At 44.1% G+C, this 27,952-nt stretch overlaps 1 protein-coding gene and 1 long non-coding RNA gene across 13 annotated transcripts in view; one reads left to right on the plus strand and one right to left on the minus strand.

Moving 5' to 3' along the window:
- The first annotated feature begins 853 nt into the window (after nucleotides 1-853).
- LOC308185317 lies at nucleotides 854-7,422 on the plus strand. The gene is made up of 3 exons (XR_013943287.1): nucleotides 854-1,792; nucleotides 3,652-3,794; nucleotides 5,014-7,422. It is a non-coding gene; the product is annotated as an uncharacterized lncRNA (long non-coding RNA).
- Nucleotides 4,438-27,952, minus strand: part of PDZD2 (PDZ domain containing 2) — a gene marked incomplete at its 5' end in the record, with an annotated part of 198,255 nt that continues 174,740 nt past the window's right edge. For all 12 annotated transcript variants that reach the window (XM_080573249.1, XM_080573255.1, XM_080573252.1 and 9 more), the window contains 8 exons: nucleotides 4,438-8,715; nucleotides 10,092-10,226; nucleotides 12,193-12,463; nucleotides 15,633-15,734; nucleotides 19,078-19,195; nucleotides 20,146-23,713; nucleotides 25,718-25,862; nucleotides 27,055-27,845. In XM_080573249.1, the coding sequence (XP_080429375.1) occupies nucleotides 8,549-8,715; nucleotides 10,092-10,226; nucleotides 12,193-12,463; nucleotides 15,633-15,734; nucleotides 19,078-19,195; nucleotides 20,146-23,713; nucleotides 25,718-25,862; nucleotides 27,055-27,845 (5,297 nt within the window). In that variant the 3' untranslated portion in view covers nucleotides 4,438-8,548. The remainder of the gene's footprint in view (nucleotides 8,716-10,091; nucleotides 10,227-12,192; nucleotides 12,464-15,632; nucleotides 15,735-19,077; nucleotides 19,196-20,145; nucleotides 23,714-25,717; nucleotides 25,863-27,054; nucleotides 27,846-27,952) is intronic.

Below are 27,952 nucleotides of genomic sequence, written 5' to 3' on the forward strand. Positions count from 1 at the left end.
CTTCTCCCCAGTTTTACGGGTGGGGAGAAGCACCACTCTTAGGGCACGCATCTCCAGCACAAGGAGGGCTAAAAGTGTCCTGGCCAAAGGCCCTGGTTTCTGGTGAATGACAAAATAAATAAATAAATAAACCAGAGGGGAGCAAGTCCCTGTCCCATCCCAGTTAGCCTCCAGCAGAGCAACTCACACTCCCAAGTCTTGTAAACCTTGTGAGAGCACCCCAAGCCACCCTCACCCAGTGCCTGCACAGTCCATACCAGAGCGCGATGCCGGCGGCACGGCGTGACACGCAGTGACCTGCTCGTCCCTACAAGGCACAAAAATAAAAAAATCTCACAACAGAGGCACAGCATAGCCATCTGAAGAAGCCTGACTCACCCCAAGCAGATATCAAAAAAAAAATAAAAAAAAAATTCAACAGACCAAACCCACCTGCCAGGGCTGCCAGCCCAACATGCTCAGCCCCGGGTCACGTTCGCGCTGTGCTCAGCTGGGCGCAAAGCAGCCCTGTGGCAGCCGCCAGCTCACTCTCCCACACCCGAGACTGGATGCACAAGTGGCATTTCCTAAACAAATTGCTAGACACCAGACAACACCACCCCCCCACCTCCCCCCCCCTCCGCCCCTGGATGTTTTTTCTAAGTCATTTGGAAAGCAATAAGTCACATGCTGCTAAGTATTTTTAGCATGTGCCCTGGAAGGAGCTCGTTTTCTTATTTTCCTCCCATCGACACGAGACGGTGTGAAGGCATGACGTGCATCCGTAGAGATGCTGGAGGCCAGACAGGAAGGGCTGGGGATGTGATGCGCTGGCTTTCAGTCTGGCAGGGTTTTCCGTGAAGCAAGTGACTGTCTGATGGCGGGATGGTCAGTGAGCAATAGTCCCGAAAGCTGTTAGGGCTGTAAACAAGGGTCGTTGGTCAAGTGCTGCACTACATCGTCTGGGTGACGGGGTGAGAAACTGGCCGTGCCAAGGCTGCCCTCCCTTCTCATGCACAGTCGTTTTGCAATGCAAATCTCACCAGTCCAAGAGCCCTCCAAAAGCATGGAGGCAGGTGTCTGCAGCAGCAGGCATCCCACGAGACAGTGCCTGTGACCTACAACCCTTTCTGTCCCTTCACCTTACGGATGTTTCGGCATTGCTCCCCAATCCACATGAAGGGAGCACATGCTGCACCGCTCCAGGGACCCCAGGCACCCCCCTGTAGGGGACATCCCCCAGCTGGGCACAGAAGCACTTGTCTCACCGGTGTTGGATAAGGCTGGGAGCTGCCGTGGGACTGCCGGCACCCTGAGTTGCTGCTGCTGCTGCCACCCCAGAGGGCTGGGACAGCTCCAGGACGGCACATTCATCATGGGAGTTTTTTGCCTGTGGTGTTTTCCTGCGTTAGCATGCTCTGCCCAAGTCAAGGTACCACCGTCACGCCTCCTCCCTCAGCACTGAGCCACGGAATCTGACCCAGGACCGCAGCCACCTTTTCCAAGCGCTGCGCTGCAAGGACTCACGGGCAGGTTTCCCCTTACGCCTTCCCCTCCCCGCTCCCAAAAGGGACGTGACTGAGCTGTGACGGAGGCACAAGGCCCTGTTCGCTCCAGGTCCCTCCTGCCAGGATGAGGAATGAGGGCAGTCACTTTTACTGGCAGCAGCCAGGCTGTGCCCAGCACTGTGTCAGGGCAGGCAGCACATCGAGGAAATCATTTCACCAGGTAGGGAAAAACTGCAGGAACTCCAGCTTCATGGAGCTTGTTTGCTCAGCGCCGAGATACCAGCCTGATTCAGCTGCCCAGGGAGGTAAGGCTAGCGTACGCGGAACTAGCAGATGACAGGCAAGAAGGTTCTGGTTTTATTGCTGATTAACTTCAGAAAATACCCTGACTAATGGAAAACATCGTTCCAGTCACAGCTTTGCACAATGCAGGACAGAAGGGCAACCCCCTGTTTGGGAAGAAGATGGTTATTTACATCAGGAAGTTTGTTGGGAAGGATTTTACATTTTTTAAAAGGGAAAAAAAACAAAAAAAACATTTTAGAAATTTTCTTAATTGTGATTAATTTGTGAAATCTTTTAGCTGAGTCAAGTGCTTTGAGGAACACATGACCGCACAGAAAGGGCAAGCCTTGGCTGGCTTTCCCTCTAAAGGAGAAGTCTGAAATGGGCCACAGCTCCTTTTGCCAGGGCAGGTGATGGCCCTCTGCATTCAGCAGTGCTCCTTGGTGAGAAGATCCCACCTAAACTCCTTTACCAGAAACAGCAGGGACCGGCCCCAGATAACGCCGCATCCCGTGTTTCCCATGCACCCATTGGGGCAGAGCTGCTGGACACAGGATGGAGGTGATGTGAGAGCACTTATATGACCTGAGAGTGTATAGGAAGAAAAAAAAAAAAAAAGCACCAAAACTTCTGGACCAAAGGTCTGAAGCTCCCAGGACAAGGCAAGGGGCTGGTGGTGCAGAGAGGACATGACACCTGGCAACCGGCAGCAGAGCTCGAGGTGGTTTTGCTCCCCCTCACAGATTTTGACAGAATCCCAGAAATCTAGACGGGTCCATAAATGACCACACCAGAGGCAAGTGGACCCTAAGTCAGGGTGAGAGATGTTAACAGACCAGGAGAGCAGCAAAGACATCAGAAATCGTAAATAAACCAGAACTTTTCAGGCAGGATGATAAACTTGAGTGCAAAAAAGTCAATGCCTCTACTTATCTCATTTAGATCTCAGCCCTGTATGTTAGTGATATGGGAATCAAAAAAAGTTGTGCCCCAAACTGTGAAGTCCTCCTCCTTTTTGTGCTAATTTCCCCCATGGACCAATACCCCCAGGCTTTCAGAAAAAAATTTAAAAAAAAGTCTCTGAAACATACTTGGGGTGGATAAAACCAAAACCTAACTTTCTACCGTTGTACATAGCTTAGGGCATAAATGATGTCCCAAGTGCTAACCCATTTATGGATTAAGTCCATCGTGTCTAGTCTCTGCTGTATTTCTCTGTAATGAGCCACTGTCTGGGGCAATTAAGATTTTAATGGTTTTGAAGACTCATCCTACCAAAGCCAGGCTGCTCTGAGGCTTGACCCTATGGATACCCAGCCTTATGTTAGGAGGACATGGGAGAAGGACAGACAAGAGGGCTGCCTTTGTCTAGGAAAGGGGCTCGGGGCAGCTTGGAAGCCAAGGCACCACCTTTTTTTGCAGGGTGATTCAGCACAAGAGCCGGGACTTTTCCCTCTGCACGTGACTCTTGTTCACTCTCGCACCCTTCTGGTGTAGCAGGTGGAAAAGAAACCAAAAGTAAACACGGCAGCCTGTGGGGCATGAGCCTAAAGACGAGGGCGATGCCTTTGGAGCAGGGGGAGCAATTGCCTTCCTCCCCTCTCAGAAAGGCCCACCAGCCCTTTCGGCAGCACTGTGCACCACAGGAACTGGTGTGAAGCTACCAAGGCTTGGCAGGAGGGAGGTGGGCGAGCACCGAGCGGAGGCACGCGAGTAAGAGGGCAGGGCTGGGGGGGCGAGCCAGCCGGGAGTTTCCAGCCATGCAGCTGCTGCGAGCGCCCAACCCAGCGCTCAAAACACGGAGCAATGCACAGCGACTCAGGAAGGCCTGTGAGGAGGATATAAATGCCTAACCCACCATTTCCTTCCCCCGGCTCAGCCTACCTCGCAGCAACTAGCTGACATGTCCGGGCACCTACAGGCAGCGCTGGTTTGGGGCGCCACTGGCATTCCCCGTGTCGAAGTAGCTCCTGAGGAGGACATCTGGACAGTGCTTTCCAGGCCAACTCATCCTTCTGGGAGGTAGGCTTGCTTGGAGCCACACTGCAGTGGCAGCGAAGACGGCTGTGTCTGTAGAAAGGTGGATGCCAATGCTCCCAGTTCAGGGGTTATGGCCTTACCTCCTGCCATGAGCGCTGCTGCAGCTCCATGCAGCACACAGAGGTTACATCCAACCCAGTGCACACCACCAGCGTACTGGGGTTTTGGAGGGGAGCTTACCCTCAGGGAAGGTTGGAGACAACAGCAAATACCAGGCCAGGACTAGCTGTATATACATTTTCCCTTGTACATACAGCCCATCCCCCTATAGCCCAGTTGCTTGGCAGGAGGTTGAGAGGCTTGCTCCTAAGGAAAACTGCATTATACCTTTGCCATCTGCATTTTCCTTGCTAAGGGGCAGGAAAAAAAAAAAAAGCACATCTTTCCAAGATACCATAGCAGGTCCTAGAAAACACATTTTAACACTTCGTAAGTGCCTGAACTCTTTTTTACACTGAACGACAGTTCTTACAGGGCAGTATTTTACTTCTAGCTTAGATGCCCATCCTGACAGCACTAATGCTTGGGTCCTTGTGTTCTCCAGGACAGCGTCATCTCTTCGATGTCACCTACAGCCGTGGACCAGCCAGACTTTGGTGTAACAGAAATAAAATACCTGGAGGAGTACTAAGGATACCATTTATTTTCAAAATCACTAAAAAACCCAAACAAAACAGTTTATGGCGATACAGATTTACATAACAGAGACAGCAAATTGGAAAATGTACAATCTATTTCATGTTATTGCACTCACTGTTTATAATATACAAGGCATTTTAAACAGTTTTCATTAGAAGAAGTTTTATTTATATAAATAAAAGTGTAAATATACAATATTATACAAGAAGTGTATCAGGCTAATACACAAAACCTACCTATAGTGGGATCCCCATTTCTCACAAAATCTAGTCTACTCATCAAATATTTGCACGTGTACATTTACATACCCTAAACATAGAAACAGGTAAACATTCCCACCTGGGAATGGTCCCTTCAGATTTTGAAAAGAACCACTGCAGAATATTAACTAGGGTTAATTTTAAGTGAGGATTATTAGAAAACGAGTCAATCAATGGTTTCTTAATACTTATCTGCCCTCATTATTTTTTTTTTATTTTTTAGCAAGAAAATGATCAGATATTGCTCCCTCGCTAATTTAGGCCTAACCTCACAGTTTTGTTTTGTTTTTTTCTGAACACAGGTGCAGTCCCCAAAGACGCTGGGAAGAGCTTCCAGGCACAAAAGGCTGCAGAATATTCAATTGTGGAATCACACCGGAGCCTACTCTCATACCCAGGATGTGCCCCAAGCCTAGGAAGCAGCAAAGCCAGACCAGACCAGACCTGCTCTATCTAGGAACAAATTCACTTTGTCTGGCATGCCTTCAGGTCCCTGATGACGAGTTTTGGACCAAGTGCATATTTTCATCCTGATTTTTGGTCTTTCAAGTTGCAGCTGTGAGTCTTTGGAGAGTCACTGCTCTCCTCCTGCCAACCCTTCTGCATGGCAAAGAATTACCATGGGGACTGGCATGCAAACAGCAAGGCCAAAAATGCTCGTGAACATACTGAATACTGATGAACTAATGCAACTTCCTTTGTCATTTTGACGTAACCAGGCTCTCAGAAAAGTAACAGTTACTTTGCTAGGTGTGTAACAGAAGGTTCACTACATGTTTGCTCTATCTATCCTTTTTGTAATAAAATGGACCCCCATTACGTACATCCTTGGGCTTTTTTGGAACTGTCACCCCAATAGAGACATCAGGAATTGCTACTGTAATCAGATTAACACTGGTAGCATCGGTAAAGATGTTTCCTGTTCCTTCACCAAAAATAAAATAAAATAGTATTTTCCAGAACAGGAACAATCAGGGTTAAATACTATTCTTTTTCTTGCTGTAAAGGTAGTAGAGAAGCATATCATTCTACCCATATTAAGTATCAGACTTAAAACATTAAACCTATCTTTTACATTATCGCCACTACTGAAACACACAGAACTCCCTGGCTCTCTTTGCTGTTACTTATCCAACACATATCTACGTGCATGTAAAATAAAATACTGAACTGTATTCAAGTACTGAAAAATAAAAGCCTTCTATATCACTCACAATGAACAGTATCTGCAAATAAGTGTCTGAAAATACTCACCACCTATCATTTTAAGACACCTCAAATTAAGTTTGATTTACAAAATAAGGACTTGATCTTTGAGCTCACACCGGTTAAAGAGGGAGCTATATGTCCTCCTGGCATTGGAACCTCAAAAATTTTCAACTGTGTACTGAAAAACAAAAACAAACTCCCATTTCCTAAAACATATTTGTGATTTACCACATTAAAGTAGCAAAAATTCAGTACTGCACTTGTACGTATTATACATATACAGGTATGCATTTACTACACTGCATTAAATTCCACATGCATTTTATGTATCTATTATACACGCTATTACAATCAGATTTTGGTCACTCCTGAACAAGGCCTAGCCATTTCATTGCCAAATGTCTGCTGTTTTTCAGCAAACAAGCAAAGCTAACTTTTTTATCCCCATACGGTCCTCTGACCCAACGTGCTGCATCTTCCTGAAACCTACCCACCACTGAGGTGACCAAAGGTGAGAAACGGTCCCGATGGAGGGGCTGAGCTTTGGGTTCACAGGGGACCCAATTCCACAGCCGTTTCACAGCATTGAACCTGAATTAGCTTAAACACACATCCTGCGGGCAAAGCGGCTGTAGGACTATGTACAGTATTGCCTCTTTTGTAACCAAAAAGTTGCATCTCTCCCTGGGTTCTCGTGCGAGTGCATGTCACTGAAAAAGAATTAACTCTATTTATTTGTAGGCAAACATTGCACAGCTTTTCTGCTCACTTGGTCTCTGGTTGCCTCACAGAACCCAATTTTTTTCTGCGTATCACAAGCTGCAGACTAATGAAGCTGTCACCAAAATGAACCAAACCAAGAGCCCACCATCCCGGAAGCAATTGCTCTAAGCACTGTTGAATAAAGATAAGCAAAATGAACGATAGCATGATCTTGGGATAGGGCCAAGTGACAAGCCCAGAACTTTTTGTAACAGCAACGCGGTGTCTTGCCTTACTATAAACTTCAGATTTGGACCAGCTCCAGGCTGAGAGCTCTTCACCCTGGGCATGCTGGCTGTGAGTGGGTCTCCAGCCTAATGTGACAAACAACCTGAGCACTCTGGAACAAACAACTTGTTCTCAGCTGATAAGGATGCTGGCCCATTTCCTCCTGTATCTCTTTTATGTTGTTTAGCCATCCCAGATGTAGGAAGAGAAATAGCAGTCTCTAATCGTTCGCACCCATACATTCTCCTCCCTATAGAGCAGACTATAAATAACACTGGGCAGCATGGCCCGCTGCTGATACCTCTACCAGGAGTAGAGGTGAGAAAATCCGAACTAAATGCCTGCAGCACTGCAACTCTTAGTTTTGCTCTATCTATACCATGGCTTCTCCCACCTACGCAAATAGTTTTCAGTTTCACCATCCAAAACCCTCAGCATCAGCCCGTACACAGCCGGGCAGACTTACACCTTGCACACACATACTCACCCACTCCCACACAAGCGAAAATAAATACTGGACAGGAAAGGAAAAAAAAATTAAAAAAAAATAAAAGCCACCACAAATATGGCCAATTCAGATTTTATCTGTTAAAAAACCACATCCTTAGACCACCACTTTCCAGCTTGAGTATTTCAAGTCAGGCAACCATCAACCTCTTGCAGCTGAATAAAAGCAGCCCGGCTTCCAGACGTACTTAGCGATCACTGAAGTCTGTGGGATCTGCAAGTGCTCAGCACTTGAAATTGCTCCTCTTTTAAATATATATGTATATATAAATATACACACAGATACATTTAAATATAAATATATATTTAAAAGTGTCTAATGTTAGAAGCCTAAATTTGAAAATTCAGACCCCAAGTTTTATCGCTCCCCACAACTAACAACTCAGTCTACACCTTGGTGAACGATCACCTAATATTTGGACTTGATTTTCTTGCTCACAAATTTCAACTGTATTATTGCCAAGTGCTTTCAGATACCAGTTGCCACTAAGAGCAGATTCAGTTGTGGTGGACGCTGAGTTAGTTCATCAGTTTTAAGAGGATTTTTCACCTTTGCAATAAAATGCTCATGTTTTAGGCATAAAAGTTGTGCAAAATTATACTTCTCTTTTGTCATGCATTTTTAGCAAAACTGCACTTAGAAGAATAGAGTGAGATTGTTCCAGACATTCTCTTATTATAACAAATAAGGACCAGACCCAAAGTAAGAGTCCTGAAGTCAAGTTATAGCTAAGCGATACAGTACAGTCTAAATACCCACCCTTGTCAACAGGATGGCAACTGACAAGTTGTACTCCTGATGCCCTGCAGGTACTAAAAATATCAAGGACAGGCACAGTGTTATTTATCTCAGTCAAAATACTTTAAACCAAACCCAGTAAAGGTCTTGAAGTTCCATTAAAACTGCCACATAATACAAAAATGTCTCTAGCATTTGGTTTCCTTCATCCTCAGTAACTAGGTGAGATTTTATGACATTCATCACACTCATTTGCTCAGTGGTTCTCCAAGGCTTTTAGCACCTCTCTGTAAAGCATTAAGACACTTCTGTGTGGCATTAGAAACAAGGACAGCTTCTAGCCAGTTTTTAATGTTTTGTCTTAGAAAGTGTGAATAGATGTAGTGCTCCCATCATACTGACGTCCTGGGTTTTCTGATTAGTAACTGAACAGGGCCCTCTGGCACAGATTTAATAATGTTCCAGGCATCGTAGTGCATGAGGCCAAGTAATGATTTTCCACTAACAGCAAGAATTTCATCTCCAGATTCTATGTTTCCAGCTTGCTCTGCAGCACCACCTAGGAGCAAAAGGAGGAAAAAGTGAGTGAGAAGAAGAAAAAAAATTCCTTTCCACTGTGATGAATAGCAAATAAACCATTCTTCTAGCAGTGATGATTTCAATAGAAGTCACTTGTATTCAGCTCAGCTCTAGCAATCTACCCCCACGCTTCCTCTCAGAGAAAATGTTATTTTAACCAAGAGAAACCCTTTTTCTCAGAATAAAACTCTGTTTATGAAGGAAGCAGCACAGATGTGTGAAAGATGCTGTCCGTTTACTCTTTAAGCTTTAAGCTTTTAAGAAAATGTGATCGACAAAGGAAACATACAGGTGGTATGCAGCATGGATGCATTTTCTCGAACAGAATTTTAACATGTTAATAAGCAGGTAATGCAGCAGATTATAAAATCTAGGTAACAATGACAGACAAATCAAACATGGGTAGCAAACTCTGGACAAAGACACCAGACACAGGAATAGCCCCTACAGCGAGGCACACCCTTCACTGCTGATAAAAGTAAGTCTTCTGTAATGATAAATTAACTTGCAGTATCAGCCACCACGGGGAGAGGAGGTGAAAAAAGACTGTATCTAAGGATATAAATTAATGACCTCAAAAATTAAACATGCCATTCACTCTAAGAATCATTTTGAAACAGGAGAAAAACACATGCAGGGAAACTGATAAGCAATTCAGGAAACACCATTTTAACTTTTTTTTTTTTCCTTAAAGAAGGACTATATCTCTGGAAAGTAATCCCATAAAAATGTTGATCACCCACAGCTTCATTGACAGTTTCAGCTTCTTTTAAAATGCTACGTTTTTCACTAAACTGAATACCAGACTAAGCCAGATAAAAATCACAGCATAGTTCTGGCATTGGTTTCCTTTCTATACACAGTTTATCTAAATTTAGCCACCTGCCGACAAACAAAGCATTCAAGAGTGGCTAATACTGGTATCTAAGAAAATTAACAAAGAAAAGTAAAGTTAATAAATGGGTATAATGCAGGATGGCGTTTTGAAGCCACACTGATTATCTCCTTTGTGTTTCTCTCAGAAAAGAGAATCAGATAAGACTTGAATTTCTCAAATCGCTACATACTGTATTGCTGCTATAATTTAATGTCTACAATAGCAGACAAGCCTAGGAAGGAAATGTATCATATTTAGTAAATCAGACTGCTGAACACACATTTACTAGCAGATGCAATCCATACTCATTCCCAGGAGTGCTTTTTTCTAATGACCACTTTGGTTAGTAAGTGTTAATACGTGGAGGACACAAAAAAACACACTCATTTTAAAAAACTGAATTCAAGAATTATAATGTCTATACAATACATACAAGGAAAACTGGGATAATATCCACTGTATTTCCATGTTTGCCATACCTTTAAATATTCTTTTTACAAGTAAGGGCCTGTCTCCAGCAATGGAAGCTTTTCCACCATCAAGACTGAATCCCAAGCCAGCAGAGGTTTTCAGTAATTCGACACAGATGACATCATTCATGTCCAGGTTTGGATCTGTGACAGAATACACACAGCATCTTGTTATGCAGCTAACAGTAAATTGCAAGTTGTGTTTGGTTGGGTTTGTTTTTGCTGCAGTGACAAAGCAATTCAGAGTTCAGTTTATACACAAACTAGAACGTGTTGTCACCCAGTTTCTCAGAAGTGAATGCATATTATCGCAGCTGTGAAAGGCTGATGGTTCAAAATGTATTTATGCACTCAGACATTTTCACTTTGCATATTCAACAAAAACCTGTCAAGGCATTTTTGTGTGCAAATTTAAAGCTGAACTTAGTAAAGACTCTAAACATCAACAAAAGAATTGAAAAAATTATTAAAATAGTGTGGAGAACATTTCATTTTCTTTTATTTGTTTCTACCTCATTATCCAATGAATCACGTCTTTTTAAATAACAGTAATAAATGAGACATTACATTAAACAAATGTGATCCATCCTCTTAAGGGAGAGTTTGTAACCACTCATTAGTGTGAATAATTGTTTCTGTCTCATATGTCTGGATGTAATTATAATTGCCAATATGTTTCTGCTGACTCCTAATTATCAGATATTTTTAGAATGCAGTAATACTGTAGTTGACATAAATTACGATTTTGCTTAGGAGCAAATAAATAAGTCTATAGTTTTGGGAAACAGGACCCTCTTTGCCTCATGTGAATGTAAAAATTCTGCGATCTGCAATATCACAAATTAGTGTTATCATTACCTCAAATGTCATCTAAAACATATGAAGATACGCTTTGTTTCACAGGATGGAAACACGTCCTTAATAACCCAACGCTACGTTATTCGTGAGATAATGTTGCCCCCTAGTGTCTGCAGCCAACAGTCTGCATTGCCAACGTGCAGGATGTAGCATGTTTAGGGTAGAAAGGGATTCTGAAGTAATCACTTATATTACACCCACGGGAGCAATTACTGAACGGCTGATCCATTTACAGAGTGCCTTCCTCTTTCTTTTAGCTGTATTGTAAAACTTTCCTATAAAATCCCGTGAAACCATAAGATAATAAAAACAGCGATGGAAGGAAAAAAAAATACACAAAAAAGAAAACTGTAAAGACCATGGCTGATGAGTTTAAAATACAGGAGCAGCAGCTCCTTTTCGGTTTTCAGGGTGCTCTGAGCTGAGTGCCTGGTACTGCCCAGAAAGGCCACCAAGTCTCTGAAAATCAGCTGTAACCACTGCCCGCTCCATCCCAGGGACACGGCATTGCTTCGGGATGGAAACAACCATCACAGGTCAACCCCATGCTCCTGATGCAGCAGTATATGCTCAGGCAAGTACTGAAGGGTTTTGTGCCTTACTTCTACAAAAATTTGGGGTCTCTCCAAAAATGGATCTCTCAAGTGCATTGAAATGTTGCCCTGTTCCCAAACGGGAACTTATATTTTCACTGATAGCCACTTAACCCATTTATTCCTAGTTTTCTATGGGATGACTGCCTTGAATTTGACTTAGCTCAATTTACTGTAATACCAAAGTCATTTTTCCATCTGTCTGTAGTAGAAATAGTATGAAATCTTCTTTTACAAAGAACAAGGACAGTCTCTATGGATAACAAACCCCAAAAGAGTTTGTTTTTTTAATTTTTATTTTTATTTTTTTATTTTTGGCTGTTTGTTTTCTTGCACAAACTACTGCTATTACTTTAAAGGAATTTATCACAGATTGGAAAAATATATGGCATCACTAACTTTAATAGAAATTGGATTAGGCTCTAGATGTCTTTCTAACTTTCTGCCTAGTTATGATATTTAGAACAAAAATACTACAGCAATAAAAAAAAACCTGCATTTGGGCTCCAAAGAGAACAAATAAAAATTAAAGGTAATTTAATTTGCTCCCTTCAACCACATAAGGCACAGACGCTTTTAATCTAAAACACATGGACATTTTCCCCTTCAGTCTGCTCTGCAAGGGAATCCTTCCAAGTATTCTTGGACAAAGATCATACCTGTTCCTATTTCCATGGAAACATTCTTTCCAGACCCCACACATTTTCTGCCAGTAGCTGATATCTCAAGTCTGGAGGAATTGTTTGCTTTGTCTTTTTCCTTCTGGATGACAATGACCGCATATTTGTGTAGTCTTGCCTGATGGAGAGCATTCAGGACATCCCCATGGACCGAGCTTGCAAGAGACTTGCCGTTGATGGACAGAACAAGATCTCCTCGATGAATAGTCCCTTCCTGAGATGCCACTCCTTTGGAAAACACTCTGTGGACCTACAAGAAAGATTTGAACTTAGGGATGTATCAACCTTGTTAGCACCCATAACACTCTACATGCCAAGGTGAACATTCAGTCCCTACTATCAAAGTTTGCAATCACTGCCCGCTGCCTGGTTATCAGGCATACAACATTTGGTTCAACGAATAGCCTTGAATACTAAGGCCTAGGTGACCGGACAAAAACTGCAGTTAGTTATGGGGGAAAAGCAGAGGAAAAGATGCTATTATTGCACGGTCAGTTCTAAGCCAAAGACAACCAAAACCAGCTAGGGAATGTAGTGTCACAAACCACTTACATGCTTTTGCTGAATTCCTCAAGGGTTTTAGAATCACAGAATGGGTTGGGTTGGGAGGGACCTTAAAGACCATCTAGCTCCAACCCCCTGCCATGGGCAGGGACACCTCCCACCAAACTAGATCGCTCAAAGCCCCATCCAGCCTGGCCTTGAGAACATCCAGGGATGGGGCAGCCACAGCTTCTCTGGGAAACCTGTGCCAGTGCCTCACCACCTTCTGAGTGAAGAATTTCCTCCTAACATCTATCTAAATCTCCCCTCTTTTAGTTTAAAGCCATTACTTCTTGTCCTATCACTTCACTCCATGACAAAGAGTCCCTCCCCAGCTTTCCTGCAGGCTCCATTTAGGTACTGGAAGGCTGATATAAGGTCTCACTGGAGCCTTCTCTTCTCCAGGCTCCCCAGCTCCCTCAGCCTCTCTCCACAGCAGAGGTGCTCCAGCCCTCTGAGCATCCTTGTGGCCTCCTCTGAACTTGCTCCATGTCCTTCTTGTTCTGGGAGCCCCAGAACTGGGTGCAGGACTCCGGGTGGGGTCTCACAAGAGCAGAGCAGAGGGGGACAATCCCCTCCCTCACCCTGCTGGCTGTGCTGCTTTTGATGCAGCCCAGGACATGGGGGGCTTTCTGGGCTGCAAGCTCACATCACCAGCTCGTGTCCAGCTTCTCATGAACCAACATCCCCAGGTCCTTCTCCTCAGTGCTGCTTCTAAACCATTCTCTGCCCAGCCTGTGTTTGTGCTTGTCTTCAGTTAACAAACTTCAAATGATACACACGTTAACTTGATATGCATGCTACAGCAAACTCAGTAAGAAATAACATTGTGCTGTGATACTAACTCCCCAAATTCCCACTGACTGGAATCCTGTGCAGTTTTCAAACAGCCTTTTAAGTGGTGCACAGCATCTGTGCACATAAATGCTCTGACTTACTGCAGCTATACAACGTTTAATTGCTCATCTCTTTTTGTCTGATCAAATACCATATGTGAATAGATGTAAAAGGATGATTTAGTGACTGAAAATTCATCTTTCCTAGAGTAAACAAAATGCTTTATTCAGAGTGGATTAAACTTCAAATAAACTCCAGTGAGTGCAGCTGAGACTTATTTGGCTGCCATTTACAGAGAGGGACTGACTAAATGGGTCAAGGCCTGATATTTAAAGACTTGCCCACCAGGCACTGTAATTTTAGCAGTCGGAATACCATTTCCCAAGCACACAGTTCTAGGTCCACCGGACCAAAGGTTCAAAGCAGCACGCCTGTGGTCACCGTTCTGCATGGCGTTTTCTCTAGGAACTTCTCCTGTATACCCAGACCAACAGCAGGGAGTCAGAAGCCTTTTGGCTCCTATTCCCTGTCATTGCAGGGCTGTGCTGAGAGGCACCTGCCACAACCCTCCAAGTCTAAGAAGATAAATTTCCAGCCAGTCTAAGCAGGCATTCAGAGCTGGAGTGACAGCTTCAATAACAGATGACAGATGTAGCTATCCAAATGCAAGAGGTAAGTGGAATATACAGGTGATGTTCAAAACATTTGCTGCCTTCTCTCATGTGCCCAGACTCCTCAGGTACTTCAAGTCTCTCTAGGCATTTCTATTCCTGCACCCAAGTGAAGGATCTGAGCAGAGCAGCACCCAATGCCAAACCTAAATCCAGCTGGAATCCCAGGAGGTTAAGGACATTACAAGGCTCCCCAAGAGACCCACCCAGAAATCATGTTTTATTCATGATGGACCAAAAGCAGTAGCTCTTGATGCTCTTTTGCTCTCATGGGTAGTAACATTCAGGAGAAAGACTTCATCAGCTACTCAATCTGAGAGAGCTCAAGACTGTATTTTTAGGTAGCATCCCAGTCTTCAGGTGCGGAGCTCTCCTGGGTGGGGTGCTCTTGAGCTTAACCCTTGCTTACAGCTGCCAAATCCGTCATTACAGAAGAAAAAGTTTGGACCATAGACAGAGAACGCAACCTTGCTATCAAGAGAAATAGAGTCTGGTCCCTAGACTGTGACTGTGTTCTAACTCAATGACTGCTTAATGTAAAATACATTTATTTATACTGGTCTTGTCTAAGAACAAATACCAGAACATTCCTGCATGGGTTGCTGCAGTCTCTGAAGATTGAGAACATATCCTTCTTCTAATCTCAGCACTTAATGGATCTCTCTCTCTCTTTCAGGGCAGAATTTAAAAGCATATCCTGTGCAAAGAAATCATCACAGAGGACACCACTCATCTGGGATTTTTCTGTCTCATCGATCTCTTTTTGAGTAGTGTTTCAACAGCTTTTTATCACTTTTTACATACCAACATTGCTTAATGCCATACAATATTCTTGTTTCAGAATGCTGTGTAAGATGTTAAAAAAAATAAATCCACAAACAAAAACTCATTTACCAACATCCAACAGTTTTTAATAACCCCAGAACAAATCCATGAAGCGAAATCCAGAATGCTTGCTGAGGTCAAAAACAGTCACTCTCAAGATCTGCAAAAACTTTCAGAAGTTTTTCTGCACTGAATTCACTTTCAAGGGCTAGAAATTAATATTTCCCCTGAAAGGCTGTATGCACTACAACTGCATGAAGATTTTATTTATATGCATAAGATTTAGACCTAGCTGTTCCCACCTGATAACAGACCAGTTACACTTTTAGAAACCATAATTGGCATCCATCTTCAACAATAAAAATTATGCTATCCAGACACTCTCTGATTTCAGTAGCAGATGGCATGCAGCCGCCTACGAGAGACATTGCTTTTATGACTATGAATGACTTGCGGTGAGTCTTGATAAACGAGCACTTGATCGAATCACCAGCATGCTTTAAAGTGAGCTTTGAAAAAGGATGACTTGCAGTCAACACTTACTGTGACCGATTTCTGTTCCAGATCTATTCCTCCAGCAACACTAAATCCCAGGCCAGCTCCTTCTTCTTTGCGCAAGACTACAAAGTATGCATCTTCTTTGCTCTAGCAGAAAAATAGGGGTGGAACAAAAGAGGAATGAGGAGAAAAACAAAAACAAAGATCAAATTCCTGCACAAATCACAAATTCCCAGTACTCTCGATTATGGCAAACGAAAAAAGCAACTCAAGGAATTAAAACTGGGATGTTATATACATTTCTTTTCCTGCTTCAGAGAGTACCAGCCATACAGAACCCAGGTGACCGCAAAGATTTCTTTAGTCAGTCAAAGGCTAGAAAGAAAAGTCAAAATTAGGGTAGTGGAAGAGTATAATACTTTGGGCAGCCTAGCTGAAATCAACTTCGCTTTGCTGAACACTTTGCAGTCAAAACTGAATAGTTCCAGTACACATTTCTGGACCAAGCACTGTACTTTCCAGGAAATTACTAACATTTGTTAGCCAATTTCTCCTAGGAGTTGAAAGGCAGTTACAACAGAGGGCAGTGGCATCAACCTTTTCTCAGAGTGTTGCCAATGTTGCAAGGGGCGATGACGACTAATTGCAGCTTGTGGAGGTTAGACGGGACGGCAAGAAATACTATTTCACTTGTGAGATGGAAGCGATGAGTCCATTAGTGATCCAAACAGGACTAAGCTGTGATGTTGTGGAAATGGAAGCATATAGCACAGGAAAGGGATTGTCCCTGGTCTGCACCAGGGCCAAGCTTGGCTCCAAATCAGAATGAAGGTGTGAAGCTGACTTCTCTGAAGTGATGAGCTGCTGCCAAAACACAGGCTCTGCAATGAGAGAGAAGCAGTCCTGTCCAGCAGTCTGGTGCCGTCTTCTGAACAGTTATCAGGACAAAGCCAGACACTGTTACAGATGCTGCATTTTGCAATGTAAGGGGGATTATAAGCAGGCATCTGTTGGAGCAAGGGGATAGTGACTGCCTGTGGGGCAGAGCACCAGAAGCAGGGAGTGGAAAGCAGGTCTCTGATCTTTTTCCTGGGATCCTATCCAACATCAATCATTTCCAGAAGCTGCCAACATTAAAATTAATGGCATATCATTAGAAACAAACCTCTTAATCTATTTAGCATTAAATGACATATTCAGCCCACTAAACTCCACATTTTAACTCAGTGTTTGCCTTTTAATTTCATTGCAGAACGGACAGGGAACTACAGTTTCTTATTGTTGTTTGGTGAAGCAGCACTCAAATTCCTGGCCTCACTGTGTGTGTTTTTGACAAATAATGGTCCTACGAAATTTTGTGCATTAGTGGCATCCCTGCAAAGCACAGAGCCACTGTCAAAAACTAATGTCACCTTGCTCCACACCACTCATCCATCAGGACTTGGGGTGAGAGAAGCAGTCTAGGATAAGTACATTAGTCCACAGTCCTCTGTAGCAGTCAAGACCTTCCTTACCCATACTCAAGTGAGAACAGCTTCACATTAGGCTAGAAACAATGGTCAGTTAAATATCTAGGTTAGCCCCCTTTAAAAAAGCGTGCTATAGTTAACAAACACTCATATCTTTGGCCACTAAATACTAAATCAACCATTTTTGCTTAAGAAGCCACACTCTTAAACAGCCAACAGGGGGGACAGTCAACAACACAGTCTGAACCCTGGCTTTCTGTTCCTAAGGAGATGCCTTTCCTTCCTTACCAGCTCTTAAATATGGTCCTCAGTAAGCACAGGTAATCTTGGGAGCAAACATCTGCCTATTCCTTTACTCAGACACACAGAGGATGCACAAAAGCCTCCAGTGATCACAGCTATCTGCTGGGCTTTGAAAAAAGCCAGCACAATAACTGCAAATCACATCCGTGAGGAAGTTAACACAAATCACTCCTTGCAATGGACAGACAACTTATCTCAGAACTCATAAGGAACTTGCCTAGGATTTCAGAATAAACAAGCAATGCAAAAGGAAAGAGCTCAAATCTTTAGCTTCTCCATTTAGCGTGTTCATCAGATTCAAAGATCAGTCACAGAGATCTAATCAATAAAACGTCTTTATATACCTATCTATATATATATATATATTATTTTTTTACAGCACTTATTAAACACTAGCCGTAAATTCAGCCCATTTCAGAGCAAAAGATGAAAAACTCTTCCTGAGGAAGCTCTCAGTCCAAATCGGGCAGTCCATCTCATTTTTCATCAATTGCATAACTATAAAGAATTGTCCTATTGTACATTTAAATCCAGTATTTGACTAGCATAAAATTTTCCAGTATACGTGCCATATTGGGCTTAAACATGGATAAGAAACTATGCAGACAAGGAGTACAGTCCAAAAAGCATTCAGTTTTATAAATATTTGAGTTCTCAGATTTTGAAAAGTGGCATAAATAAATAATCTCTCCAAGACCCCATGCAAAACACTTTAAAGAACACTTAATTACTTTAGGCCAGAAGTACAATCCAATCCTAAATTCTTTTGTAAACCTATCAAACCCTCTTGGCTCACCAAGCTATTGGGACTTGCAAGCTTTAGTTATGCTATCCATGGAAGGAGGTAAAGCTGGGTATTTTGGGGAGGTCCTATTCCCTTCCAGTCTGATCTACATATGAAATACAACCTTTGTGAACAAGACTCAGGAATACTCTAAATGCAGCTTGGCCAGCAGTTATGCAGACCAGATGGCAGTTTTCCTTCCATTGCTGTCATTATTTTATCAACTTCAGTTCTAATTTAAAAAGGATGTGGACGTATCCCAAAAACACAAGCACCGCAAACAGAGAAAAGAACATCCTGGCAATCATTTCACTTTGGAGGTCTTCTATATACAACTAGATAATGAAGCAGATTACCTTTCTGCAATAAGTTCCCACAGAAAAGTGCTAAAAGCACACAGGGGTCTCTTACAAATCCTTCAGATGCCATGTTCTGGCATTGCAAGCCACCAGTTCAACAAGAGTTAAACAAGGTTAGTTCAATTTCTGTGATCTTTTGCTAAAGCAAAAGGTGCGTACTACTAGAATGGGCAGAGCTTTCCTGTGTGGTGGGTGAAGTGCGTCTGACCATGATAGTTGGTGGAAAGTTAAATTTTGAAGTGCAATTATAGGCAATTCAAGAAGGTTCTCAGCTGTAACAATGACTGAAATGGAGACATACTTCTCCATTTAAAATCAGTTTATTTGTTGTGGCTCTTAACTGCTTTCACACTGGACAAACGAGACCCTTTTTTATACAAAAAAAACACCACTGAAATACATTATGGGTTTATAGCAGGCATTCAAAAAACTGCAGAAATAAAACTACCATCAAACAGTAACCTACAACAGGACTAATGGAGGAACTCTGAAACAGTCCAGAAGAGATTTTATCTGTCATTAAGAATCCCTCTAAAACTACTGCCAATAATTTAGTTTTATCTTCTGGTTATTACCTTTACTTGTGCCTTGACATCCTGGAGCATAGTGGCAATGTCACATTTTGGTACTACAGCTGACAAAGCCGCTTGCAATTTTTGCTGGTCCAGGTTTGAGACGAGCAGCTGATCCAAGCTAAAATGAATAGAAAAATAAAAGACAGTGCTGTATTTTTAGACGGTGTAGACATACGTTTCAGGTGTACAGTTTAATTTGTGTTAGGGTAAGCAACAAAAGGACAGAACAAGCAGAAATCTTCGAAATGGATAAGAAATGACATATGCTGGGATAATTGCAAGGGGAAAAGAAGACAGTTTAGAGTAACTCTGAAAATCACTCTGTTCTCCATCTCCCTTCCCAATGATTTTAGCAATATTAACAAAACCAAGGAGACAGCTACTTTTGAGGACTGCATCTGGCAGGACAACAAGCTTGTTTGTCACCGCAGGCTGCGCTGGCAGGGCAGGGCAGGCAGGAGGCAGCAACTGCTGTACCGTCGAGGTGGGGGTTGGTCTGTTCTCCCACGTGCCTGGTGACAGGACGAGGGGGAATGGGCGAAAGTTGCAACAGGGGAGTTTTAGGTTGGATGTTAGGAAGTACTTCTTTACCGAAAGGGTTATTAAGCATTGGAACGGGCTGCCCAGGGAGGTGGTGGAGTCACCATCCCTGGAGGTCTTTAGAAGACGTTTAGATGTACAGCTTAGCGATATGGTTTAGTGGAGTACTTAGTGTTAGGTCGGAGGTTGGACTCGATGATCTTGAGGTCTCTTCCAACCTAGAAATCTGTGATACTGTGATACTGTAACATGGCCAAAACGCAACCAAAAGAACCCAGCTAGAAGGGTCACATAAAACAAGCTTGACTCTGCCAGGATAGAGCACTTCATCCCATACGGAAGTGTGGCTGTCGCCAAACAGCAGTGCAGCAGCTCCGAAATGCAACAGAGCATGAAGAGTGAGGGGATTGAGGCCTGGGCCAAAGCTGTGTGAAACAAATACTGCCTCAGGAGAGCCTTGAGGGGATGAAAATGAAACACTGCAGAAAGATGGCTGATGGAAACGGCAATAGCAAAGCAGACACCAACCTGAGGGACCAGCTGTTTTCTGAGTGCTCCCCACCCAGAGAGCCAGCACAGGGCACATCATCATCTGAGGCAGACCCTGGTGTTCCCGAGCTGCTGTCCCGAGGACTGCTGGCACCTGTCCCAGCCATGTCACTCTGGCTGGGCAAGCCGAGGGCTCTCCGGGGTGTGATTTCCAGCTCTGTCTTGAAGCACGCAGGCTGTGGCGGCCCCGAGAAGCCCTCGCCACATAGCTTGTCCAGGTCGGGCATGCTGAGGGCCCTCAGCTCCCGCAGCCTGGAGCGGGACAGCGGCGGACGCCCCAGGCCTCGATTGCGCCGCACCTGCGAGGCTGTGGGTGGAAAGGCGGCTGAGTCCACCCTGGCACTGCCCTCCTCGCTCCTTTGGGACTTTCCTTCCCCCACGCCACCCTCCACAGCACATGTAGGCTCTGTGCTCACGGGAGACTTGGCTGTAGTGTCAGCCGGGCTCGGACTGCTGCCATAGGAGCTCAAGCTGCGCCGTAAAGCCCGTGGTGTGTCTGTGGGGCTGGTTGCAGCGGCCATCCCACCACACGACCTCCTGCTGAAGGGAGACCTTACGGATGAGTGTATATCAATGGCCTTCACAACTGGCCGGTCAAAATTTGCCAGGTTTTCAAAGGATTTGATCCTTTGTTTGACAGAGAAGGATGAGGTAGGTTCATGTGGCCAGTTTAGCTCGTAGTAGTAGTAATTCCTCCTGAAACTCCTCAGCTTATCGGTGGCAGAGTAGGTACTGTCCGTGGCTGAGGGGGATGTGTCATGCACCCTCTGAGTGCTTTTGGAGGTGTATGCCTGCTCCTTCCCACTTTGGCCATTCGGCAGGTTTAGATGGACCATCTTTAACGTACTCGTCACTGCCTGGGGATATTTCTCCTCAGCGGCATGGCCCTGGGAACCCTGCACAGGATGAATCTCTGCAGCATGGCAGTCCTCCCTCAAGTGACCTGATAACTGGGCTGGCATCGAGTAAGTCCTCGTCACAGGTTTCGACAAGCCATAGAGATTTCGATCTCTGGCAACATCCACTTTTGAGAAATACTGTGTGGTCCCCATCTCCTCAGTTAGCTGACGCACCTCTGCATTCACCTCTTCATTTTTCTCTAGCAATGGCAGCTGCAAAAATGGTGCTGGTGAGGAAGAGGCAGAAGAGGAGGAGGAAGAGGAGGACGAGGAGGAAAGCTTCACCTCGATGAAAGTGCGCTGAATCTCCTGCCCTTCTGGCTGCTCCAGCTGAACTGCAGGGTACCTCAATGAAGAGGAGCCTCCAGCAGATGCCCCTATGTTTTGCAGATCTAACTGCCTAACATCATCTGCACTATAGATGCTCTTGATTGTGTTCAGGCCCACTCCAGGGTTCTCAGTTTTTCCTTTCATGTATTCGACTTTTGTTGTCTCCTGAGGGGATAAAGCGGCTTTGGACTGACTGTCTCCGGCTCTGAAATCATCCACCTTAACACTCTTACCCTGACACACTGCAGACTGCATGGAAACTTGTTTTTCTTTTGGCTTTCCCCATGTCTGCTGCAGGTGTGTTAGCTCCCCACAGCCACCACATTTCATTTCACTGCTTGCTGTTGGGCTGCTGGTGCCATTTTGGAGAGGCAGAAGTGAATCCTCAGAAATAACCAGAGATGCTTTATTTTCTAGCTCTGATTTCAGAGTCCTTGAGGCTGCTGAAATGCTCTTGCCAGCATCTGGGTTTGTAGGTGAGTTACGGGACAAGGGTGCTTTCTTCCCCAGGAGTTTGGGAGACAACTGTGGAGAAACCAAAGCCCTTTTCTGATCAGCCCCACTGACTTTGGTAGGATTAGTGCCAGAAGAATCTGAATTTGTCTTTGCTTTGCTTTTGATAGTGAACCCTTTTAGCTTTGGTCCCCCTTTGGTCTTCTGGCTATTTAAAAGGGTTTCCATTATACTTTTTTGTGCTATTCCCTTAGACTCCTGACAGGATTTTTTCTGTGACAGTGGGCTGTGCGGTACTGCAGCTCCTTTGCAGTGATTTGTGCCTGAGCTTTGGACTTTGCCATTTGAAGTTCTTCCACAAGTCACAGAGCTATTTTTTTCATTTTTCCCTGGCAAGTCATGAGTTCCATTAGCCTTTGGATCTTTAGATCTAGTGGGAAAGGGAGACCTGAGTGATATTGCTCTTGGTGATGATGCGTTCAGGTGATTGCTGTCTGTTTTAGACAAGTTGGACAAACAGTTGGTTTCTTTCTTTGCTAAGCAGTAGGTAACAGCGTGATTACAGTCATCAACCACTGTTTCACTTTCAGATTTGGACCTCTGTTCATCATGACATCCTTCCTTCTCAGGCAAGTTGTTCTCCAAGCCATTGACATTTCTAGCAGAGGAAAAGCTTATCTTTTTGCAGTGCAGAGACCCTTCCTCTTCAACAGATTCACAGCATTTTATGTTTTCATTATTGTTCCCCAAACCTGTCTGTTCTTCCGTACTTAAGGCACCATTGTTATGGAAAGAGTAAACTTCAGGGACATCAACTGAATTCCTTAAGCTGTCTTTTTCTGGCAGGAAGACAGAGGATGAAGAACACAGGGAAGCAGAAGAGACTTCTGAACACTGTGAAGGACACGAAGTGGAACCACTGCAATCTTCCAAGCCCAGTTTGTTGATGCTTGTCTCCAGTGATCCACACATCACACATCCTTCAGTTTGCAAAACTTTGCTGCTGTGAGGGTGCTGTGGGGACAGAGTGGATGAGCTTGTCACAGCCATGAGATGCTCCTCTTGACCAGGCTTTTGTGGTTCATCATTCACACAACAAATTTCAATTTGCTCCTCGTCCGACTCTAATACAGGACAGACTGCAGGGACATTAGCAGCAGTGCAAGGCCCAAGCAACACATCACCAGTACTCTCAAATATTTCTGTGACAGACTCTGTGTCTGAGTGAGAATCTTCTGCAGCCCCATACATAGACTTTGGAAACGGGTCACTTCTCTTACCATCCAGACAGTTTGCTGCAGGCAACTCATCCTCACTTAAACTGCTAAAATTCCTAGAGTAGTTATTTAAAGAGTTTTTATTCACAGTAAAAAGTTTGCCTGTGTTAATAGAGTCCAACACAGACAGCCCCAAAACCCCTTGTGCATTAGCTGCACAATTCATAGTTTTTTCCAGCAGCTCCTCCTTTGCTGGACTTGGCTCAGAACTGGGACAGCCTTCGTCGGTCCCGCAGCAGCACATTGTGGTGTACTCCTCTCGGAGGGGGCTTTCTGCTCGCGATGGGGTGCGCCTGGTCTCCGGAGCACCCATTTGGCTGAGCAAGTCATCGATATCGGTGACAGGGATGGCCGTGCTGTCCTCGGCACGGCTGCTCCTCATGGTACCTCTTTGCACATCTTTACTCGTGACATCAGGTGGCAGTGTTGCTCTCTCCATCGCACAGCCATCGCCAGCGTTTTGCAGTCCTGCTCCTTCTCGCTTCCCAGCACTCGATTCTTCCTCAACCAAGAGGATGCTGTTGACATCAGCTTGCTTTTGACTGTCTACTGCTGGAGACAGGATGAGGTTTGTAAATCTGCTGACAGCTGCATCATAATTTAAAAAAAAAAAAGTTAAAAAAAGCAAAATCCTGTCAGATGTAGGAAGTGATGCAAAACCACCATTTTTACTATAAAAATAGACACCCACATATTCAGACTAGATGTTTTCCTTTTGCCCTGCACTCCTCCTCTTCTGTAATGATATTCACAACTCCAATTAATCATAACCCTATATATCTGAGTAGCAGACAGGAGGGAGGAATTCACCCATCCAGGGTGAGTAGTCATGATCTGTTTAATTCTCATCTTCGAGATTTAAATAGTCAAACAGCCAACTGCCGAAGTGTCAGCGTGCAGTAAGTCAGGCTTAGCAGTACTGTTTCTCATTACTTGTTTGATCGAAGATGTCTCCAATAGATTGCACAGAGTACACAAGGTCCTGGCATAGCAAACTCCGTGACAAGCTGTGCATAAACACCTTGACTCTGATCCTCTCGACACTCCTGCAGGTGCTTGATGTGACATGCATGGGTGATGTTCTACACACATTAAGCATATGGGCGTTACTGGATTCCTGGCACAGACATTTCCTCACTTAGATGTTTAACCCACTCCTGTACAACACACTGAGCTCCCTGTCACTGCTGCACTCCAGTACGTACTGGCTAACCCATTGCTCCAGTTCCTTAATTTTCACCAGTCCACCCCAAACATTTGTTGGCACCTTCCTGCACTGCTTCTGGGACACACATTCCCATTCGAGCTGTCTTCCCAAGGCTGGTTACTACCAGACGAGGCCCAGAAAGTGCACGGAGAAAGAGGGGGTGTATTCACAGAGTCAGCATACTTTCCTGTTCATTCAAACATGTCAGCACGTCTCTCTAACCCTTGAGTAAACCCACAGGATTGTTCACACTGCTTGTCTTAGGTACCTATGTTAAGAAGTCCAAGCTCTTCTTGGAATCTACAGAGGGGAAAACATCCCAAAAGAGCATTTTGAAGCAGACAGGTTATGATTTGAAGTACTGCCCTGCTTTCCCTCTGCAGGACCACCCACTAAAGAGACCCTCTACTCTTCCAGTGGGGCAGGGTGAAGGGAAGGGGAAAGTAGAAGAGTTTCCTGACAAAGAAGTGCCAATGTCCCCATACCCCTCTGCTAATAGTCTGCAAAAGCCAGAGCAATAAGGAAATATGAACTGGACTCTCTGCCAAGCCAGGAATTCCTTAAAGAACAACTAGATTTGAAGCATCTGGAAGCAATTTAGGCTCACAGGTATTAATAGGTACACGAAGAAGATCATAAGCTAGAACGAAGCAAAATATTATGTTCTTCCTGAATTTGAAAAGTATGCTTTTCTTTTTCAAACACTCATTTCCACACCACGTAATTTGTACAGTCTGTGGGGAAGCATATATTGCTGTAGCAGCATAAATCAACCCTGAGCAGGAACTAATGAGGTATCAAATGTTTCAATTCAAACTAGAACACTTTCTGTAAGAAGCATGCAAATAAACATTTTGATAAGATTCTGGTTATCCTGGGTTTTCTGCATATTAGGAGAATTCTGACGCATGAAAGAAAAAAGGGTCTTATTATCTTACTGTCCATTCACAAAAATATTGCTTAAAGTCAATCTCTTTAAAGAGATGCATGTAATTATAAAGGGTCAATGTATTTACTGAAGAGGCAGAGCAGTAAAACAGGTTGCCAGAACAGGGCTGCTGCTGAGTTAGCTTCAGCTCCACATGAAATGACTCAGACCAATGCAAATGCTGGCAGGAGGACCATGCAATAAATGGGAGCTTTGAACACTTGACACCAAAGTAGGTTTGCTCCCCCTCATCATGGTCCTAGGGAGGACCCCTGAAGCCTGGTTTGGTGATGAAGAGCTTTGTCTGCTTCACCAACACAGAAGAAGGTATTCCCTGTTTTTTAATCTGAATTGATGTGGAAACTGGGACAGCAGCATATCAGATCCAGCTGAACCAATCCAGTTTTCATTACTGGTACCTAGAATAAATGGTACAAAAGCCAAACTATGCTCTTACCTGCTGCTGTTTTCTGGATCTCCAAGGTTACAGATGTGGGAAGACATTGCATAAGCAAGCAGATTTCCTCATACGTCATCTTACTGACTGGGATACTATTGATGGTGGTAATCTCATCTCCTACAGCCATCTTGCCCATGGATCCCTGATACAATGACAGATACAAGGAATTTATAAATACACCTCATAAGCCCTGCTACAGGGGCAAAGATTGCAGAGAAGCAATTAATGGCTATTAACATTCTCTATTTCACATCACTGCAGAGCACAGGTACCTCTACTGTCAGTTTGCCAACATGTAAATAAAAAGCAGACTGTGCTTTTGCCAGAAGAGGAATTAATGATCAATCTCATACAGGAAGGTCAAAAGAGCTTCTGGGTTCTCTGAGAGATCAGTATCAGGATGGAGGACACAGCCTCTTTCATTTAAATGAACTGGGCTGGATCAGACCTGGTTTCTTCAAGACTGAAACTGTTTCATGTAGGAATTACATCCCTGGTCACAATCTCTCACTGGACTAAATGGACTCTTCTAAATAATTAAATTGGAAATGGAATAAGCTCTTAAGGTAAAAAACAAAGTATGTTTCTTAACACTGCATAGTACGTAAGAGAAAGAGGTGGGAACAGAACCCAAACCCCCAACTCTTACAGCCCAGTCTGAAGTACTGAGATACATCCCCTCTTACACTAGTAGCCCCTAAATAGATTAAAAATGCAATGTGAGTTTGTACACCAGAATATCATTCTTTCTATGTCTGCACCTTTGCACCTAAGTCAGCAATTCCACGTCCAGCATGAAGTCAGTATCCACACTAATAACAGCAAGAGACACAGAAGATCAACGCATTACTGGTACTATCACACCTCTCGGCAAACCTGGCCAGCACGAGGCCTCCTAGTACCAGATTTGTATAAATACAGGGATACATGCATATAAAATAATAGAGAGGGATTTAAAACACTTTCTAAGTTGCAACGTAGCTCCTCTCTTAATAAGCATCTATATTACCGGGATTTACTTATCTTGTCTTTGCCTCTAGTAAAAATAAAGACAACAAAAGAACAATGCTTCCTCCAAACTGTAACTCTGAGTGTGGATCAGTCTATCTCAGGACATCTGTCTCTTGACTTTCTCTGTTTTTAATCAGCCAGGGTGCACTTCTGAATCAGAAACATTTCATTTAACAGGCATGTCAGAACAATATGGGGTGAGAATTTTTGCCCATCAGAGACAACTCCCTTGCACTTACTCTCAACAGATCACTTCCTTAATAATCACAATCCCTGCAAAGTGAAAACAAATCACAACAAGGCAATCCAAACTAAAAAATTACCCTTTCTGCTGCTCCACCTGGCCGCAGCCCTGTGACAACAACTTTTAAGGGCATGGCTTGGATTTCCAAATCCAGGCCAAATGACTCATGCTCATTGCGAACCAGAGTGACAATTTCACACTGGCACTGGCCCGTCCCATCAGGTGCTTCACACTTCTTGCTGTGAGGGAGCATCCTCGCAACAGGCTTGTTATAAGAGCCATGCTCCTCCATCCTCTGTCTCTGAAGGCTTCGGCACTCAGTGCTCATCATGCTTTTCACTCTCGTGACTGCTCTATGCTCCAGTTTTGGTGATCTCTTAGATTCCAGCTGTGCTTCCCGGAGCTCCCTCAAACTCAGGCTGCTGAGACGAACTTCAGGCACACTTGAGTAGTCAAATGCTATGATGGGGAAGAAAGGAGAGTCAATTTGCTCTGGTGTGCTGTCTGCAGACTCCACAGAGTTGCTGAAAACAGGGGAAGATGTCTCTGTGCCAATGTATTTAGGTGACTCACTGTCCTGGCTCTCATCATCAATTTCTACAGATGACGTTGTAATGACGATGCCAGCATCCTCCTGGCTCTTGGCCCTCTGGCTTCTTTGCATATGGGAACTTTCATCATCATCACTAGCATCACCATCATAGAAAACAACCCTCCTCTGTCGATGAAAGGGGCTGCGGGAAGATTTGGGGCTATCGCTAAGGATGCCAGGTCGGACAGACTCCACATGTTTGTTGTGAGGACCAGATGATCTCCCACTGGTTGGAGAAGACAGACCATTTGCTTTTGCCAGCCCTGCTTCTCTAGCAGCTAGAAAACAAACAAACAAACAAAGCAAACAAACAAAAAACAATTACAATTGCATTTATCAGTGTTTTTAATATCATGCATCTGACTGCAGCAGAGGACATGTGGCA

The sequence above is a fragment of the Anser brachyrhynchus genome, assembly GCF_964034855.1.
Source record: "Anser brachyrhynchus genome assembly, chromosome: Z".
NCBI classification, from domain to species: domain Eukaryota; kingdom Metazoa; phylum Chordata; class Aves; order Anseriformes; family Anatidae; genus Anser; species Anser brachyrhynchus.